At 41.0% G+C, this 21,199-nt stretch overlaps 1 protein-coding gene across 4 annotated transcripts in view; it reads right to left on the bottom strand.

The window, feature by feature from the left end:
• Positions 1-21,199, bottom strand: part of OCA2 (OCA2 melanosomal transmembrane protein) — a 442,347-nt gene that overhangs the window by 118,367 nt on the left and 302,781 nt on the right. For all 4 annotated transcript variants that reach the window (XM_048221311.2, XM_026510290.4, XM_057303788.1 and 1 more), the window contains 2 exons: positions 15,499-15,592; positions 3,926-4,019 (listed from right to left, as the gene is read on the bottom strand). In XM_048221311.2, coding sequence (XP_048077268.1) covers positions 3,926-4,019; positions 15,499-15,592 — 188 coding nt within the window. The remainder of the gene's footprint in view (positions 1-3,925; positions 4,020-15,498; positions 15,593-21,199) is intronic.

The raw sequence follows: 21,199 nt of genomic DNA, 5'->3' as shown, positions 1-21,199 counted from the left end.
TCCTATGCTCATGGATTGGAGAGCACATGGATTGTTAAGATGTCCCAACTACCCAAAGCAATCTACAGATTTAATGGAATCCCTATCAAAATACCATCATCATTTTTCATAGAGCTATAACAAACAATCCTAAAATTTATACGGAACCACAAAGACCCTGAATAGCCAAAGCATTCTCAAAAAAAAAAAAAAAAAAAAAAAAAAAAAAAAAAAAAAAAAAGCTGGAGGTATCACAATTCTAAATTTCAAGTTATATTACAAAGCTGTAGTAACAAAAATAGTATGGCACTCAGTGGAGCATAGTAGAAAGCACAGAAACAAACCTAAGATTACATGGTCAATTAATCTTCAATAAAGGAGGCAAGACTATGGAATGGGAAGAAGATAAGTCTCTTCGACAACTGGTGTTGGGAAAACTGGACATCTACATGCAAAAGAATGAAACTGAACCACTTTTCTTACACCATACACAAAAATAAGCTCAAAATGTGTTACAGTCCTAAATATGAGAACTGAAACCATAAAAATCCTAGAAGAAAGCACAGGCAGTAATTTCTCTGACATCAACCATAATAACTTTTTCTACATATGTCTCCTAAGGCAAGGGAAGCAAAAGCAAAAACAAACTATTGGGACTACATCAAATTAAAAAGTTTCTACACAGCAAAGGAAACAATCAACAAACTAAAAGATAACCTACTGAATGGCAAATGACATATCCGATAAAGCACTAGTATCCAAAATATAAAAAGAACTTATAAAACTCAACACCCAAAAAACAAACAATCCAATTAAAAATGGGCAGAAGACATGAATAGACATTTCTCCAAAGAAGACATACGGATGGCCAACAGACACATGAAAAATGCTCAACATCACTCATCATCAGGGAAATGCAAATCAAAACTACAATGAGATATCACCTCACACCTGTCAGAATGGCTAAAGTCAGAAACACAAGAAAAAAAAACACACAAGAAACAAGTGTTCATGAGATTGTAGAGAAAAAGGATCCCTCGTGTACTGTTGGTGGGAATACAAAGTGGTATAGCCACTGTGGAAGACAGTATGGAGGTTCCTCAAAAAATTAAAAATAGAACTACCATATGATCCCGTAATCATACTACATCCCTTCACCTTCAAAAAATACAAAAAAATCATCCTTTAAAAAACTGTAGTCCATGGCACTGACTACTACTGAATATTTACCCAAAGTATATAAGAACACTAATTCAAAAGCATATATGCACCCTATGTTTATTGCAGCATTATTTACAATAACTGCATATGGAAGCAGCATGTGTCCATTAATAGATGGGTGGATAAAGAAGATGTGTGTGGGGGGGTGTATAATAAAATATTATTTAGCCACAAAAAATAATGAAATCTTGCCATTTGCAATGACATGAATGGAACTAGAGAGTATAATGCTTAGTGAAATAAGTTAGAGAAAGACAAATACCATATGATTTCACTCATATGTGGAATTTAAGAAACAAAACAAATTAACATGGGGGGGGGGAAGAGACAAACCAAGAAACTACAGAGAATAAACTGATGGTTACTGGAGGGGAGGTAGGTGGGGGAATTAGTGAATAGGTGTTTGGGATTAAAGAGTACACTTATCATGATGAGCACGGACTAATGTATAGAATTGTTAAATCACTGTATTGTACATCTGAAACAAATAACACTATAACACTGTATGTTAACTGTAATGGAATTAAAATGAAAAACTTAATTTAAAAAATTCACTTAACCCACAATTGTATGTCAGGAGATTTATCATTGATAAGCAAGAAGGAAAAAAAGTTTTATCTGTGAAGATATTCAAAACAGAATTGATTATGATAACAAATAATAGGAAGCAACCTGCATGTCCAACAAAGGTAAAATAGTGATATATCTACATGTTGTAGGTATAAATATATTCTATTTTGAAAGAACAACTAGTGGCCTGGTAAAATGTTCACAATATATTATGAAAAATGAAAGGTAAGACACAATGAGATTAAAATTTTTGTTAACAAGTATATATGTATCATGAAAGGAAGGGAAAATGTAAGAAAACACACCAAATTTTGATCAGTGATTATTTCTGGGTAGCAAAAATATGAGTTACTTTTACATTTTATTCTTTTACTTTTATACGTCCCTTTGAATATATATGTATATTGTCAGAAAAATAGTATTTTTTCAATTTTTAAAAATAAAATAGGAAGTCAACATTTTGCACTGTGTATCACAAGAAGCCACCTTTTGTGAAAGAAATTTTGAAATGAGATAGATTGAAGTCAATTTAGTGCATTTGCAACTGCAAACTAAGAATTTTATGCAAATAAGGGCTGAACATTTAGATGACCATCTTTTTTAAAGATTTTATTTATTTGACAGACAGAGAGAGAGAGAGAGCACAAGCAGTGGGAGCAGCAGGCAGAGGGAGAAGCAGACTCTCCACTGAGCAGAGAGCCTGACGTGGGGCTCAATCTCAGGACCCTTAATGGACTGAGCCACCCAGGCGCCCCTTGATGACAATTTAATGCCCAAACTGCTCTGATTTCTGAACAGCAAAGACCTGACAAGAAGAATGATCAGAGGTGGAACCAGACAGAAATAAGATATGGCTACTGAACACTACTAACCAGAGAGACATTTTTCCTCCTTCTAAGAAGGTGGATGCAATTCTTAAGGCCACTAGCTAAAGAGGTTTTGGAAAAGATAACTGGAAGTCTTGCCCCAGTCTTTCTGAGGCCCCCAACTTATGAAATATTACCCTAGCTTTCACCACTGTAACTCTGCACACAAGGTGCACATATCAAATAGAAATACAAGGCCTACTTGATAAGTTCAGTGTCCCCATGGCTCACTGTCCAGTCTCGTCCCTCTATCCCATGCCCAAGTCTTCCAAGAGTATTGATTAATAAATGTTAGTGTCCCAACAAAATTGTCAAGAATTATTAGCCACTTATGAACAACAGAAATGGGCAGTACAATAAGTCTTCCAAAATTCAGTGTTACATATAGAGACTGATGTTGATTCTTACCTGGGTGTGACAGCTGGCGTTTTCTCCCCAAGTCCAGCCCAGCCAAGTAGTGCCCTGCTGAAGCCCGAGGTCACAGCCTCCACAGGCTGCAGGTCACTCTACCTCTCAGGCAGAGCTGCTGTTCCCAACCTTAAGCAGGGCTGGTTCTGAGAATCATCGCTGTGTATGCATGAGCTATGAGTTTATAGTCCAAGAACATCAACAGAAATCGTGTTCAACGCCAAATGAATGTCCGTTCTTTTTAGCAGCACCATTTTATGGGGGCCACCAACGTCCATTCTGCCCACTCATCTGCTTCCAAAGTGCAGCGGTGCCATATGAAAACAGGCATGCTGGGAGTCAGGACCCAGCAAGGGCCTGCTCCCTTGCAGCAGGTTCTCCTTTGCAGGAGCCGGCACTGGCAGCTCTTCCCCATGCTGGGCCTCGTCTCTGTACTGCCCTCTTGATAGGTGCCCACACATGAATGCCTGTTCCCTATGTGCAATATTCCTGGGTCCTTTCAAGGGCAGGCTTTTTCATTGGGCAGTCTGGTAGGGGGTCTTCAGACTCTCATTATGCACCCCAGTCATAGATAGTCAAGGCACAAATCACTGTTAGAATTTTCAAGAGAACAACATAAAACACCCAGCAAGCCCACAACCATTTCTTGACCCCTCGACTCAATCTGAATTATTCAGAATATCTGAATCATGTTCTGTGTCATGAAGCTAATCCCAGCAATAAATTTTTAATGTGTTTTTTTTTTTTAGCTAAGCTTACCTACACTAATGTCTAATTGCTAAAAACATGCTTATCTTAGTGCTTAGTAGTTTGCATTGTTATTTTTTTAATTAAGTGAGTTAGGGATTAAACAAACAAATTTAAAATGAGTTTTAAAGTACCTGAAAAATTCCATGAAAGAGAACCCATATCCATGCTGCTCTGCAATTCCAGCACAAACGACATTTGCTGATGCGCCAATCAGTGTCCCATTGCCTGGAATCAAAATTTTTTAAATGTAAAATAAAATCTCAGTTTATCCTGGTGGTAGGCTTCTGTTCTCTTTTGTTCTGTAATATTCAGATCATCTGACAGGCTTTTGATCTGATGATTACTTTGCAAATATCTGCAGAAAACAAAACACTGACAACCAGGAAATAAGTTAGCTGCTTGTAAATACTGTAATTTGCAGATAAGACTATGACTGCTCTATGTGATAGAAAAGAGGAAATGCTAAGGAGAACTGGCACATCACTGGGGCACATGGTGGCATCTATCTTTTAGAGGAAAATGTAAGCCAGACCAACAACCATAGGAGAGAACAGGTGTTCTCAGAGCCGTGGAAGTGGGATCTCAGATAAGAACCACCTTCCTCAGGACTTCAGGCCCGGACACCCACAAGAAAACACTGTCTGTGGATGGAAAGATGGATGCAAATGAAGAGGATAATAAAATGCGTCCTCTGCGTGAGCCTTTTTAGCAGTGTACATGATCAGTGGGGGATCATAACCTGTGTGCACATACATACTGGTGAGGCCTCATGGGAAGGGATGTGGCCCAACGCCAGCCCCCAACATCATGACTAATTCAGGGAAGGGTGAATTTGCTTGATGAAACTGATCAGCATCTTCTAACCCCCAACCGCAGAGGTCAGGGTTCAGGAATTGGCACATGACCCAGGCTCAGCCAATTTCACTCAGTTCTGACATGTGTGCATAAACCACTAAGAAAAAGACTCTCTGTTTCCTAAGGACTGGTGAACTGTGAGACACAAATCTGGAGCTTCCTACTGCATGTTGGCACAAGGAAGCAGTCTCTCTGAAATTGGGCAACATAAGTAACAGGGCAGGAGGAGGAGGACTAACGGTGAAGTCCTGGCTCTATAAGCTGAGCCCCTAAGTGCTGCCCTTTCTGAGAACTCAGCACCATATTATCTCTGGGTCTTCTGGAGCACTGAGCACAGAGAGAAGTACAGAATCAATAATCTCAGAGCAATGTGGACTTCTGGATTTCTCCACTAGAGGAAGCACACAGCCTGGGGCCTATTCCCCAGGAGAGGCCCTTGCAGAGGAGATGTCAGTGCAAATGACACTCAGCTGAACACATGCTCCTGCTCCCCTTCTTCTTCATGGTCCTTACCTTCTCCTTGAAACACATGGCAGGCAACACAACCTCCTGTCAGGCATGCAGCCCGGACTGCCTGTGCAAAGGCTCATGAAAACAAGCTCAAGCCTCATTTTATTCTCTCTGCTTTTCATCCACAGAAGAATTAGACTGGGTTTTTTTCAGTGAAAACCTTTGAAATAGCATGCTGCATCCATTTATATGTTTGCTCGAAGGATGAAATATAGTTGAGGAATCAAAATTATAAGACTTTGGATCTTAAGAACTCAGTAAAAACCTCCAAGGTCTCCCTAGCACTCTGCAGCCACTAAGCCCAAGCCTTGTGATGGCAATGTCTCCCTGAGTTTGGCCCACTCTGCTTGTGGTCACTGTGCTTCTCATGTCCCATTTTTGTGATAGTCCCACTGTTTCTCAGTACATTTCAGAGTATATGGCCCTACCCAGAGAATCAGGAAGGGCAGTGAAAGATTAGCCCTTGACCAGGGGCATGACAGGCTGACACCAGGCTGCTGTGTGAAGGACAGACTTTAGGGTGGTGATAGAGGTAGCAGGGAGCCTGGCTGGGGAACGCTCCAGGCTACAGGTAATACTAGCTTGCTCCAGGTAGTGTGGTGGCAGATCAATGCAAAGAAGTTCATGTCTTAATCCTTAGAACCTGTGGTTATGTCATCCTGTTACCCTGTTTGGCAAAGGGGACTTTGCAGAAGTAATTCAGGTTATGGACCCTGAGAGAGGGAGATTACCCTGGATTATCTGGGTGGATCCATTGAATCACATGAACCCTTAAAAGCAGAAAGCTTTTTCCAGCTGGAAGCAGAAGAGAAGCCTCAAAGAGAGAGTCAGAGAGATCCCAGTGGGGTCAGAGAGAACCCAGTGGGGGTGGGGGTGGTAGAAGAAATGGAGTGGGGAGAGTCAGAGAGATCCCAGAGGGTCAGAAGATCCTAGGAGAGAACCCAAAGGGGGAGTGGAAGTATTTCCACCATGAACAGGATTCTACACAATGTTGCTAACTCTGAGATTTAGGCCCAAGTGCCAGGACCAGAGAGGCCTTCAGGAGCTAAAGGCAGCCCGGCTGACAACGAGCAAGGTATGGGGACCCAGTCTTAGAGCTGCAAAGACCTGGATCCTAGCAATAATCTGAATGAGCTCAGAAGCAGACCCATTGCAGAGCTACCAGAAAGGAGCACAGCCTGGGGACACCTTGATCTTGGCCTCATGAGACTCTAAGTAGAGGCGCAGCTGAGCCACCCGTACCCAAAAGACAAGAAACATGAGATAATAGATGAAGTTTGTCTATGGGTTATGGTAGTGATAAGAAGCTCATGCAGGTAATTCCAGGATTCCAAGACCATTCTGAGATCTCTTGTCTCAGACACCCACTAGAACTGAGTCTATATTTTCATCTCAATTCTGACATCTGTCTCTACATCCTTCCCTGATTTTCATTAGCTTCTTGCTAATCTCCCAACCCTAGGCAGCTGTCTTTTCCACCCCAGGAGGCTGCTTTCTGTGGACAAATCAGCTCATAACCTCTGGGGGCTGATGGAGAATCTATTCTTAGAGAGACAGGAAATGCATAACAGGCATGAGGTCAGAGAGGCCAAGAGAAATGCTCAGAGGGCTGGGGTCACCAGGTCATGGCCAGGTAGTAGGGCTTCCCCAAGGAAGAGGAGATTTAGGAGGCACCAAGAGAACGAGAAGTAACCAGCTTCAACAAGGCATGGGGGCATACACAGGCCTGAGTGTGGGGTGAGTTCTGCTGAAGGATTTGAGAAGGACAAGACCAGATGTCTGTTCAGTGTCTCCTCAGGGTCAGAAGCATTCTAAAGGCTTGGCATCTCATCTTCTCCATGACTGCTGAGGTCCCCAGCATCTCTATGAAGAAACTAAGGCACAGAAAGGCAACATGCTGAAATGTCAGGGCTGGAAAGTGACGAGCCAAGGCTAGAACCAGCTGTTTTGACTCCAGAGGAGGATCAGAGAGGGCAAGATTCAATCTTCATGATATAGGCCCAAGGCCTTTCTGTAAACAGTCAGGCAGAGCATCTGAAGGTCTTGAGCAGGTGGTCAAGTACAAATTCCACAGCAATGATGGCCCCAGACAGCCTCCTCTTGGTGTTGTCATACCAACATATCCTATCCATCCTTTGATCCTACTAACCAGGTGGCTCCTGTTCTGGGTGAGAAGACCTGCCAATGAGGTTCCACACCTTGATGAGCCATCATGCCGTGCAATTGTTTCTCAGTCTTCCAGAGCCCATGATCCTCAGATGGCCCTGCCCTGCCAGCATCCATTGCAGCGCATGTCCCTCACTGCCTGGGTGGTGTCTGCCCTGCCACCCCCAGACAATGCTACTCCAGGACTTGACACGGAGAGCTCTGCTTCTGGATAGCACGAAGCTTAACACATGGACCAGAGTCACATTCAGCAACCTGTGTGAGCTCTAAATCAAAAAGCAACACTTTACTTCTCTCCTGTTAGGGATTAATGATTGAAAAACTACCCCCCCTTCTTTCCAGTTAAAATGGCACTGCCTGGATCAATAGTATCTTGTCATACTACAGTTGGTATGAATTCCTCAACTGCAATAGACCACTTGCCAGAAAATGAAAGGCCCTTTCCATTTCCTGTCTCATGTTGCCAGGGTGCACTGGCTCAGTAGATAAATTTGTTCCTGAGCACTTCTGGATTCAGGCAATGGAATGGGGAGATTTTCAAGGATCTAAGGGAAGAGGTAGCAGCTTGGTCTCCTGGCTGCATGACAACTCAGGCATTATGAAGAGGGCTTGGTGGGGAGAGAGGGGTAAAATGAGGAGCCCAATGGCTCAAAACTTTCCTTAGAGAGAAGACAAGGCAGAGAAATGAGCAAGGGCTGCGCTGACTGCTCTCATGTAAGGCAGTTGTTCAACTTTTGTACATCTGACTCCTAGCCACTTTTTCAGGATTTTGGAACAGATGTCATAATTGCTATTCCCCAAATTGCTATTCTACCCTGGGATATGTCCTCACAGCTTGACCTCCTTCCCCAGACTTGCCTTTCAGCCACCTCTTTGCATGAAGTCATTTGGCCCTCTTGAATGCTTCACAACCTGGGAGGTGGTACATTAACTTACTAAGTTTCACTGATCACTATCTCTTTTCTTTTTAATTCTTTATTTAAATTCAATTTAGGTAACATATAGGGTATTATTAGTTTCAGGGGTAGAATTTAGTATTTCATCAGTTGCATATAACACCCAGTGCTCATTACATCAAATGCCCTCCTTAATGCCCATCCTCCAGTTGGCCCATCCCCCACCCACCTCCCCTCCAGCAACCCTCAGTTTGTTTCCTAGAGTTCGGCATCTCTTGTGGTTTGCCTCCCTCTCTATTTTCATCTTATTTTACTTTTCCTTCCCTTCCCCTATGTACATCTGTTTTGTTTTTTAAATTCCACATATGAGTGAGATCATATGGTATTTGTTTTTCTCCGACTGACTGGTTTAGCTTAGTATAATACCCTCTAGTTCCATCCACATCATTGCAAACGGCAACATTTTATTCTTTTGGATGGCTGATTCTTTTAAGAATGCTTTCAGCTCCAGGCAACAGAAAACCTGGATAACAGTGGTTTACACACAGAGGAAAATAATCTCCTTCCATGCGACAAGAAGCCTGGGGGCAGAGGGCTGCTTAGCATCAGGTTAGTGTCTTGTAAGTAATTTCAGAGGCAGGTCTTCGCAATTCTCTTGGCCTCTCCCTCCAATCACAGATGGTTTCATGGCCACATTTAAGGTAAGAAGCATGGAAAAGAACTGGTACCAATACATTTTTATCAGAAGTGCAAAATCTATGTCGAGATGCTCCCAAACAGGTTTCCCTCATGTCTTATTGGTCAGCAAAATGAGACAAAGTGTAGACCAGCTACCAGAGCAACTCTTAAAGTAGAGGGACACAAAAGAGAAGAGAGTGGGAGCGGTGTGGGTTAACCTGACGGTGGGTTCTACACAAACACATTGGAAATAGAGTATATCAGCAGGTATAGTGGAAAATGCTAGATTTGGATTCTGAAGACCTTTAAATAAAATAGATAAGCATGATTGTCAAGGAAATTAACAACCATAGTTGTTTTACAAGTAGCTAAGACTTCCCGGGATGGATATAGGTTTTTCCAACTGGGAAAACCAGTCAGCAACATTTGCACTATCCAGACTATGTAAATGCACCTCTGTAGGGCCAAGACATTCACCAGGACCAAGGTCCAATCAGGTCTCATTTCTTATGTTCTATCATTTGCTTAAGATCATGTCTCATTTTAATTTGCTTCAAATTTGAACACGAATATGTTTGTACATTTTTTGCTGAACCTGATATTTCTTTTATTTATAATAATTTTTTATTATGTTATGTTAGTCACCATACAGTATATCCTTAGTTTTTGATGTAATGTTCCATGATTCATTATTTGCATAGAACACCCAGTGCTCCATGCAATATGTGCCCTCCTTAATACCCATCACCGGCCTATCCCAATCCCCCACCACCCTCCCCTCTGAAGCCCTCAGTTTGTTTCCCAGAGTCCATAGTCTCTCATGGTTCATTCCCCCTTCTGTTTACCTTCCCTTCATTCTTTCCTTCCTTCTCCTACTGATCTTCCTATTTCTTATGTTCCAAAAATGAGTGAAACCATATGATAATTGTCTTTCTCTGCTTGACTTATTTCAATTAGCATAATCTCCTCCAGTCCCGTCCATGTTGCAGCAAATGTTGGGTAATCGTTCTTTCTGATGGCTGAGTAATATTCCATTGTATATATGGACCACATCTTCTTAATCCAGTCATCTGTTGAAGGGCATCTCAGCTCCTTCCACGATTTAGCTATTGTGGACAATGCTGCTATGAACATTGGGGTGCATACGGCCCTTCCCTTCACTACATCTGTACTTTTGGGGTAAATACCCAGTAGTGCAATTGCTGGATCATAGGTAGCTCTATTTTTAACTTTTTAAGGGACCTCCACACTGTTTTCCAAAGTGACTATACCAACTTGCATTCCCACCAACAGCGTAAGAGGGATCCCCTTTCTCCACATCCTCTCCAACATTTGTTGTTTACTGCCTTGTCAATTTTTGCCATTCTCACTGGCATAAGGTGGTATCTCAATGTGGTTTTGATTTGAATTTCCCTGATAGCTAATGATTTTGAACATTTTTTCATGTGTCTGTTAGCCATTTGTATGTCTTCATTGGAAAAGTGTCTGTTCATATCTTCTGCCCATTTTTTTAATTTGATTATTTATTTCTCGTGTATTGAGTTTGAGAAGTTCTTTGTAGATATTGGATACCAGTCTTTTATCTGTAGCGTCATTTGCAAAAATCTTCTCCCATTCTGTGTGCTGCCTCTTAGTGTTTTTGACTGTTTCCTTGGCTGTGCAGAAGCTTTTTATCTTGATGAAGTCCCACAAGTTCATTTTATCTTTTGTTTCTCTTGCCTTTGGAGATGTGTCATGAAAAAAGTTGCTGTGGCCGATGTCGTAGAGGTTGCTGCCTATGTTCTCCTCTAGGATTTTGATGGATTCCTGTCTCACATTGAGGTCTTTCATCCATTTGGAGTTTATCTTTGTGTATGGTGTGAGAGAGTGGTCAAGTTTCATTCTTTTGCATATATCTCTCCAATTTTCCCAGCACCATTCATTGAAGAGACTGTCTTTTTTCCACTGGATGTTTTCTCCTGCTTTGTCAAAGATTAGTTGCCCAAAGAGCCAAGGGTCCATTTCTGGGTTCTCTATTCTGTTCTGTTGGTCTATGTGTCTGTTTTTGTGCCAGTACCATGCTGTCTTTGTGATCACAGCTTTGTAGTATAGCTTGAAATCCGGCAACATGATGCCTCCAGCTTTGTTTTTCCTTTTCAACAATTCCTTGGTGATTCGGGGCCTTTTCTGGTTCCACACAAATTTAAGGTCTGTTTGTTCCAGTTCTTTGAAAAATGTCATTGGTATTTTGATCGGGATGGCATTGAAAGTATAGATTGCTCTGGGTAGCATAGACATTTTAACTATGTTTATTCTTCCGATCCATGAGCATGGAATGTTTTTCCATCTTTTTGTGTCTTCTTCAACGTCTTCCAAGAGTGATCTGTAGTTTCTACAATATAGATCCTTTACATCTCTGGTTAAGTTAATTCTGAGATAACATATGATTTTGGTGCTATTTTAAATGGGATGGATTCCCTAATTTCTCTTTCTTCAGTGTCATTGTTTGTGTATAGAAATGCAACTGATTTCTGAGCATTGATTTTGTATCCCTCCACATTACTGAATTGCTCTATTACTTCTAGTAGTTTGAGGGTAGAGTCTTTTGGGTTTTCCATATAGAATATCATGTCATCTGCGAAGAGAGACATTTTGACTTCTTCTTTGCCGATTTGGATACCTTTTATCACTTTTTGTTGTCTGATTGCTGTTGCAAGCACTTCTAGTACTATGTTGAATAATAATGACGAGAGTGGGCATCCTTGTCGTGTCCCTGATCTTAAGGAAAAGGCTTTCATCTTTTCCCCATCGAGGTTTTTCATAGATGGTTTTTATGAAATTGGCTAATGTACCCTTTATCCCTACACTCTGAGGGGTTTTAATCAGGAAAGCATGCTGTATTTTGTCAAATGCTTTTTCTGCATCAATTGAGAGGCTCATATGGTTCTTGACTCTTTTCTTGTTGATATGATCTATCACACTGATTGATTTGCGAATGTTGAACCACACTTGCATCCCAGGGATGAATCCCATTTGGTATTGATGGATAATCCTTTTAATGTACTGTTAGATCCTATTAGCTAAGATCTTGTTGAGAATTTTGGCGTCCATATTCATCAGGGATATCGGTCTGTAATTGTCCCTTTTAATGGGGTCTTTGCCTGGTTTGGGGATCAAGGTCATACTGGCCTCATAGAATGAGTTTGGTAGTTTTCCTTCTGTTTCTATGAAACAGCTTCTGGAGAATAGGTATGATTTCTTCTTTGAATGTTTGGTAGATGTGTCATGAAAAAAGTTGCTGTGGCCGATGTCGTAGAGGATTCCCCAGGGAATCTGTCAGGCCCTGGACTTTTGTTTTTGGGGAGGTTTTTGATCACTACTTCAATCTCTTCATAATTAATCAGTCTGTTTAAATAATCAATTTCTTCCTGTTTCAGTCTTGGTAGTTTATAGGTTTCCAGGAAGGCATCCATTTCTTCCAGGTTGTTTAATTTATTGGCATAAAGCTGTTGATAAAAGTTTCTACTGATCCTTCCTATTTCATTGGTGTTAGTTGTGACCTCTCCCCTTTCGTGCATAATTTTATTAATTTGGATCCTTTCTCTATTCTTTTGAATAAGTCTTTCCAGTGGCTTATTGATCTCATTTATTCTTTCAAAGAACCAGCTTCTAGTTCTGTTTATCTTTTCTACTATGCTCCTGGTTTCTAATTCATTGATTTCTGCTCTGCTCTAATCTTGATCAACTGCCTTCTCGTGTGTGGGTTAGGCCTTGAACCTGATATTTCTAATTACTTGTTTTCAACATAAAGAGAATTTAGGAAAACAAACTCTGGAGCTGAACTGCTAGATTCCCAGTTTTGAGATTTACTAGTTGTATGACAATTGGGCAAGTTTCTGAGCCTCCGTAGAGTTCTAAAATTTCACAATGATGGGATTAGGTATGTATCCACTTGTGTGCTGCTTCCACTCTGGAAAATTTGCTTTTATTATTTTTTGGATAAATCCTGCCTTCATTTCATTCTGTCCTTCCTGAGATTTTTCTTTGAAGTCAAATATTCGGTTTCCCATCATGAACTTTTGTGTATATTATTTTTCTTCTGTAATTTATTCTTTGACTCTTGCCTCTAGATTCTGGAATATTTCCTTGACTTTATTTTTCAGTGAGCCTATCTATCCATTTTACTTAGTTTAGTATTTATTTAGTAATTATGGATTTAATCAATAAGAACATTCTTCTCTCTGGCTTTTCCTTTTTCTAAATTGTAACTGAAGTTTTATTTTGAGGTAACTATACATTCACATGAAGTTGTAAGGAATAATATGAAGAGATCCCATGTACCATTTACCACTTTCCCTCAAAGGTAATATAATTCAAGACCATAGTACTACGTCACAATAAGAATACTGACATTGATACAGTCAATATACAGAACATTTTCATCACCAAAATGATCCTTCCTATTGCCCTTTTACAGAGAGACAAACTTCCCTCCACCTTGCCCTGTACTTAACCCCCACTAACCACTAATCTATTCTGCATTTCTACAACTGTATCACTTCAAGAATATCATATAAATGGACTCATACAGTCTGTAACCTTTTGAGATTGACTTTCTTCACTCTACATAATTCCCTGGAGATTCAATAAGGTTGTCTTGTGTGTCAATACTTCATTTCTTTTTACTGTCAAGTAGTATTCCACAGTAGGGATGTACCACAGTCTCTTTAACTATTTACTATTGAAGGACATCTGGTTTATTTCTACTTTTTTTATGTAGGTTTTGGGTGAACATAAGTTTTCATTTCTCTAGAATAAATACCCAGTTGTGCAATTGCTGGTTTTTATGGTAGGTGCAGGTTAACTTTTTAAAGACACTGCTAGACTGTTCTCCAGAGAGATGGTAACCTTCTATAGCCCCAGTGATAATGTGTGAGTGATCCAGTTTCCCCACATCCTTGTGCATATTTGGTGCGGTTACTATTTTTTATTTTAGCCATTCTTATAAGTATGTGATGATATCTTATTGTGGTTTAATTTACATTTCTCTAATGGCTGCTAACATTGTACATCCTTAAAAATGGTTAAAATTGTAAATTGTATGTCACAATTTTTAAGAAAATAATTCCAAACTCTGAGTCAATGAAAGAGGGTCCCTGGCAGAATAAGTGTAGAGTTAACACTCCACACAACTGGGCATCTGCAATCCAGGAAGAAGTGTCATTCGATAACCAGAGCTACTAGGTTAAAAAGACTCCAAGGTCTAATACATTTATTATTCATTACAGCTGTATCCCTGCTTTCAAAAGGGCCTCAGTCAACAGGAGTTGATTTATATTTAGGTTAGTAACCATATATATGGTTCATGTTAACTTCGGTCCTTGATAATCCCATCCACATTCATTCTACATGTTCTGGGAAATCAGCACTAGCCCAAGAGGCTTCTCGTCCCAGGTCAAAAGCTCCCTCTCTGGAGTACCTTCGCTGACATTTCCTGTAGTCTCTTTCTGGTGCTCCCTAAGCACTCTGCGCATTCCGTCGTGAGAGGACATATCTGTTTAAGGTGTAACCTTACCTTAGATGACTGTCTTCCTCACTCGAAAGCACAATGTTAGGTTATAGCAGATGTTCAGTGAGGTTAAATGAACAAAGTCTCACACAAAAGACACATTTCTAAGTGCCCCTAGATTCTGTTTCTATTAGTGATGTTAAATGAAGCTATGAACACAGTTACTGCTTTTCTGGGGGCTAATGCTTAAATGGGGGCCATTTTAAGAGTCTCCTAAGTCTCACAAGTACTTGAGGTTTCAGTTGCTGAATGAGGTGAATTAGCTGCCTCCAGAAATCATAGCAACTTCTCTGAATAACATTAATCCCCCTTTATAAACAAAGACATAAACTAAACAGAAAGTTATTGATTTAATAGGGATCAATCAAAGAACAAAGCAACCTGGATTACCTAAACATGCCTGGATTTAAGAATAAAAACTTAAAATGTATCTGGTATGTTTATCTAAGATTCTCCAAAATCCTCTTGTGTTCCCAAAGGTGATTAGGCCTCCTATATATGAGAAGGACTCTAACTCTGACACAACTCCCTCAAAAGATGGTTATCAAAGTCCTTCTGTTTGCTCACCAGAGGTAGTCTCTCCTGACACTTTCACTAATTCACTTTTCAAATTCTCTAAAGGTCAATACCCCTCTCCAAAAAAGAAACATCTTTAATCTTTCTTCTTACTCTTAGGTTAGAGTCTCTAGTTCTTTGTTTACCCATTTATCACTTCCCAACCCCTTACAGAGGGAATAAGAAACTGCAACTGAGGATGTCTTCTGATTCGAAATCTGTTTCTAAACATAAGACACTTCTGTGTGGGTGCAGTGTGAGAGCACATTCACTTTGAGATGTCAGTGATGATCGTTCCCAGGGAAATTCTGCAGGGGGTGGGAAGTGACAGGCTTCACTTCTAGAATTGCTTCAGTCAAAGCTAAAGGTGGGTTTCTACTCAGGAAATCATCCAAACTCTCCTTAATTTACCTTCAATTAGGCATGTATAAACCATGACTTTGGGGTCACTACAGTGTCAGTGGCCCCTTCCCTGTGTGCATCAGCACCCCCTTACCTCCCAGGCAGGCGCCAAGGGCCAGGGCATACATGAGTGGTGGTGCAGGCAGGCTGACCTCGGGGTCTTGGCTGAGGTTCAGGAGCACGGGAATCTGTAGAGAAAAAGAACACTAAAATCACATCCATGAAACCCAGAGGAGCTGCCCATACTGTGACTGATTTGCAAGATCCAAAGCACTTTTTCAGCAAACTGTAAGAAGCATAGGATGTTCAACAGGAAACCAAAGCAAACTTCAGAATCCACAAAACCTTAAGTTTGAGCCCACTGGTATGTTTTTGTTTCCAGCCATATGACCAACTAACTGGTCCTCTTTTTCCTCAACTGCCCTGACTGCTGTTGTGGATCTTAAGTGGGGTAAAATCCTGTAGAATTTCCTACAGTGGCTAGGACCATGACCATAACCATCTAACCAGCATTTCTTAGCCCTGCAGTGGACCAAGTCCTAGACTAACTCCATGCACATCTCATTTTATTTAATCCTCAAACATCCCTCAGGTGTATCTGTTATTCCTTCAAACAACAGATGACGAAGTCAAGGCATGGAGAGACACCTATCTTGTAAGTGACCAAACTGGGACCTGAACACAGTTCTCTGATTCCAAACTGCACAATCGTGAACCTGTGCGAAACCACCGCTCATTGCTGCCCTCTGTGCAGTCTTCCCAACGCTGCTGATGTTCATGTGATAACAGGTATTGGTTCAACAACTAGAAAGTAGTATTTCCTAGTAAGTCATGCTAGCATCCAGTGTACCTTTCTGACAGAGATGAATGTTACATTATTGTTATCAAAGAAACATGTAGCAGTTGTAAAGTTTCTGTAAGAAATTTGTGCTCCAAAAGCATGTCCCCCTGTGGCTCTTGTTGCTAATGTAGGAGAATGTAGCCAGAGGAAGGATGTAGCCATGAGGCCTGCTTCCAGCTGACTCGGGGGGAATGTTGGTCCATACTGTCACTTCTAGGGACCTCAGGGCAGCCCACAAGATGTTAAGGAGGGCCCTTGAATCTGCTGCTTCAGGGCAGTGGCCCCATGTGAACGTCTCTGAAGCAGGAGGAGGAGGGCTCCAAAGGTAACCCGTTCAGAAAGGGTTTCCCAAAGTCACGGGCAGAAAGCTGAAACCAATGTGAAGATATGTGACATGTCATTTCATTTGCTGCAGAGAATCAGGGGCCAGCAGAACCATGCTCTGCTAGAGAGCAGGTCACTTGATATCACAAAAAGTAATTCCTCATTGTTTATCTAGGAAGATTGGATCACTCCCTAGTTCTTTATCCCTGTGGTAAGACTTCACATACATGTCTCTGCAGTGGCCCTCAGTGGGGCAGAAAGATCCACTCTGCCACCCCACTGGCACTGGGCTTGGCCAGTGACCTGCTTTGACCAATGAAAGGTAAGTGGACTAGAAAGAAGCATCCCATGTTACTGCAAGCCTCTCTGGAGCTTCGGGTTCAGCCATAGGAAGAGTATGCCCTAGGAAATACCGTTGCCGTATGGGGTCCCCAGAGGGAGGACATGTAGAGGGGGCCCCATCAGCCCCAGCAGAGACTGACCAGCAGGTTATAGACTTATGCACACCTCTCTGCCAGCCCTGCACACAGTTATCCAGAATTGCCTTGTAATGTCTGAGAAAGAGCCTTTACTATGTGTTGGGTCATAAGGAGCATTTTTAAAAAGCTAATTTTTTTCCATTTTTGGCAGCCCCAAATATTTACTGGAAGAGAAAACATCCTGGGAAATTTATCCGGTGCAGAAACAGAAACTCCGGAGCATAGGAGGCCCTGAGCAGTCCTCATGGCATGCTTTAATCTTGGCTTTCGTTGTCTCATAATGAACCCAAATGTCACAGAGGCAGCTTCAAACTTGAAGTTTTGTCTCTTCAGAGGAGCAAGCAAAGTGCAGCTTCACACAGCTTTGGGCATCTGCCCTCTGGAACCTTCCCTGACTTTCCCAAAGTGGCTAATGTTTTATATCATGTTATGCCCAGAACTTACTTCCATTGTCACATTTAACACACAACTCACTCCTCCACCAGGGTGGGACTATATTACCTTGTCCGTGTTCCTTTGTGTCTTAAAGCGTTCAGTAATTATTCATAAATGACCTACTGCTGCAGTACCTGTCTGTTAATGCTATGTCCACACAGCAGTTCCTATAAGAGACAAAATTTCCTGTCCTCATAGAGCTTACATTAGAGTAAGCAGAGAGAGAGAAAATTAAATAATAAATAAGGATGTCATAGAAGACGGCAGAGTAGGAAGCCCCAGAAATCCACCCCTCCACCCAAACAATTATTGAAGACAACTGTGAAGTAACAAAGTAGCTTGAAACAAAAGAAATACATTGTCTCCCAGTTACAAAGACTAGAGGTGTGAAATCCCATTAGTAGGGCCACGCTTTCCCTGACAACCTTGGGGGAAGATCCTTGCTGCCTCTCCTAGTTTCTGGTGGTTGCCAAAAATCCTTGCTTATAGTTGCCTCACTCCAGTAACATGGCCAAATTCTGTGTATGTGTCTTCATATATTCTTCCTTCTTTGCATGCCTGCTTCTGCGTCCAAACTCCCCCTTTTTATAAGAACACCAGTCATATTGGATTAGGGCCCATCCTAATGAACTAGTTTTAATTTCATGATCTCTATAAAGACCCTATTTGCAAATAAGGTCACAATTTCAGGAACCCGAGATTAGAACTTTATCTTTTGGGGAGATACAATTCAATCCATAACAATACAGGCATACCTTCGTTATTTCACTTTGCTTTATAGTGCTTCATGGATACTGCATTTTTTACAAGTTGAAGGTCTGTGGCAATCCTGCATGAAGCAAGTCAATTGGCATGCCATTTCTCCAACAGCATTTGCTCACTTTGGGTCTCTGTCACATTTTGGTAATTTTCACAATATTTCAAACTTTTTCATTATTATTATTATTATTATTTTTTGTTACAGTGATCTGTGATCTTTGGCGTTACTATTGTAATTGCTTTGGGGTACCATGAACTGCACCCAAATAAGATGGCAAAATAAATTGATAAAGTTGTGTGTATTCTGACTGCTCCACTGACCAGCTATTCCCCCAGCTCTCTCCCTCTCCTCAGGCCTCCCTATTGTTTAAGACACAACAATATTAAATTAGGCCAAATAATAACCCTACAGTGGCTTTTAAGTGCTCAAGTGAAAAGAAGAGTTGCACATCTCTCCACTTTAAGCCAAAAGCTAGAAATTATTAAGTCTAGTAAGGAAGCTATGACAAAAATGCAGGGTAGCCTAAAATCTAACCTCTTGCACGAAATAGGCAAGCTGTAAATGCAAAGGAAAAGTTTCTGAAGGAAATTAAAAGGGCTACTCCAGTGAACACATAAATGGTAAGAAAGTAAGGCAGCTTTATTGTTGACATGGAGAAAGTTTTAGTGGTCTGGATATAAGATACAACCAGCCACAACATTCCCTTAAGCTAAAGTCTAACCCAGGGCAAGGCCCTGACTCTCTTCAATTCTATGAGGGCTGAGAGGTGAGGGAGCTGCAGAAGAAAAGTTTGAAGCTATCAGAGTTTGGTTCATGAGATTTAAGGAAAGAATCCGTCTCCACAACACAGAAGTGCAGGGCGAAGCAGCAGCAAGTGCTGATGTAGAAGCAGCAGCAAGTTCTCCAGAAGATCTGGCTCAGATAATTCATGAAGGTGACTACACTAAATAATAGATTTTTTAAAATAATAATTTTTTATTTTGTTATGTCAGTCACCATACAGTACATCCTTAGTTTTTGATGTAGTGTTCCATGATTCATTATTTGCATATATCACCCAGTGCTCCATGCAATATGTGCCCTCCTTAATACCCAACACCAGCCTATCCCAGTCCCCCACCCCCTCCCCTCTGAAGTCCTCAGTTTGTTTGCCAAAGACCATAGTCTCTTGTGGTACATTCCCCCTTCTGTTTACCTCCCCTTCATTCTTCCCTTCCTTCTCCTACCGATCTCCCTGCTATTCCTTATGTTCCATAAATGAGTGAAGCTATATGATAATTGTGTTTCTCTGCTTGACTTATTTCACTTAGCATAACCTCCTCCAGTCCCGTCCATGTTGTTGCAAGTGTTGGGTAATCGTTCTTTCTGATGGCTGAGTAATATTCCATTGTTTTATATGGTCTGCATCTTCTTAATCCATTCGTCTGTTGAAGGGCATCTCGGCTACTTCCACAATTTAGCTATTGTGGACAATGCTGCTATGAACACTGGGGTGCATATGGCCCTTCTCTTCACTACATCTGTATCTTTGGGGTAAATACCCAGTAGTGCAATTGCTGGATCATAGGGTAGCTCTATTTTTAACTTTTTAAGGGACCTCCACACTGTTTTCCAAAGTGGCTGTACCAACTTGCATTCCCACCAACAGTGTAAGAGGTATCCCCTTTATCCACATCCTCTGCAACATTTGTTGTTTCTTGTCTTGTCAATTTTGCCATTCTAATTGGCATAAGGTGGTATCTCAATGTGGTTTTGATTTGAATTTCCCTGATGTCTGGAGCAGAAGAACAGGCCTAACCCATGCACAAGAAGGCAGTTGATCAAGATTAGAGCAGAGATCAATGAATTAGAAACTAGGAGCACACTAGAGCAGATCAACAAAACTAGAAGCTGGTTCTTTGAAAGAATAAATAAGATCGATAAGCCACTGGCCAGACTTATTCTAAAGAATAGAGAAATAGGAAGGCATCCATTTCTTCCAGGTTGTTTAATTTATTGGCATAAAGTTGTTGATAAAAGTTTCTAATGATCCTTCCTATTTCATTGGTGTTGGTCATGATCTCTCCCCTTTCATTCATAATTTTATTAATTTGGGTCCTTTCTCTAGTCTTTTGAATAAGTCTGGCCAGTGGCATCCCTTTAAAAAGTAAAAAATTGAGCTACCCTATGATCCAGCAATTGCACTACTGGGTATTTACCCCAAAGATACAGACGCAGTGAAGAGAAGGGCCATATGCACCCCAATGTCCATAGCAGCATTGTCCACAATAGCTAAATTGTGGAAGGAGCCGAGATGCCCTTCAACAGATGACTGGATTACGAAGATGTGGTCCATATATACAATGGAATATTACTCAGCTATCAGAAAGAATGATTACCCAACATTTGCAGCAACATGGACGGGACTGGAGGAGATTATGCTAATTGAAATAAGTCAAGCAGAGAAAGACAATTATCATATGGTTTCACTCATTTATGGAACATAAGAATTAGGAAGATCGGTAGGAGAAGGAAGGGAAGAATAAAGTGGGGGGGGGGGAACAGAAATGGGAATGAACCATGAGAGACTGTGAACTCTGAGAAACAAACTGAGGGCTTCAGAGGGGAGGGTGGTGGGGGATTGGGATAGGCCGGTGATGGGTATTAAGGAGGGCACATATTGAGTGGTGCACTGGGTGTTATACGCAAATAATGAATCATGGAACGCTACATCAGAAACTAAGGATATACTGTATGGTGACTAACACGACATAATAAAAAATTATGATAAAAAAATAAATTAAAAAAATAAAAGTTATGGGTTTTAGTTTCAGAAAGTATTTTTTGTTCAATGCTTAAAACCTCCCTGAGTGTTCTTACAATTTATTGTTTGTTTTCCTATGTCTCTGGGACATGATGTGATCAACCTTCTCTGAAGCTATTGGTGCCCCAAATGTTGCCACTTGCTTTTTGTGGA

The sequence above is a fragment of the Ursus arctos genome, unplaced genomic scaffold (assembly GCF_023065955.2).
Source record: "Ursus arctos isolate Adak ecotype North America unplaced genomic scaffold, UrsArc2.0 scaffold_28, whole genome shotgun sequence".
Classification (NCBI taxonomy): domain Eukaryota; kingdom Metazoa; phylum Chordata; class Mammalia; order Carnivora; family Ursidae; genus Ursus; species Ursus arctos.
Note: the sequence above shows the minus strand (reverse complement) of the source record. Positions and strands in the feature narration are given on the sequence as shown.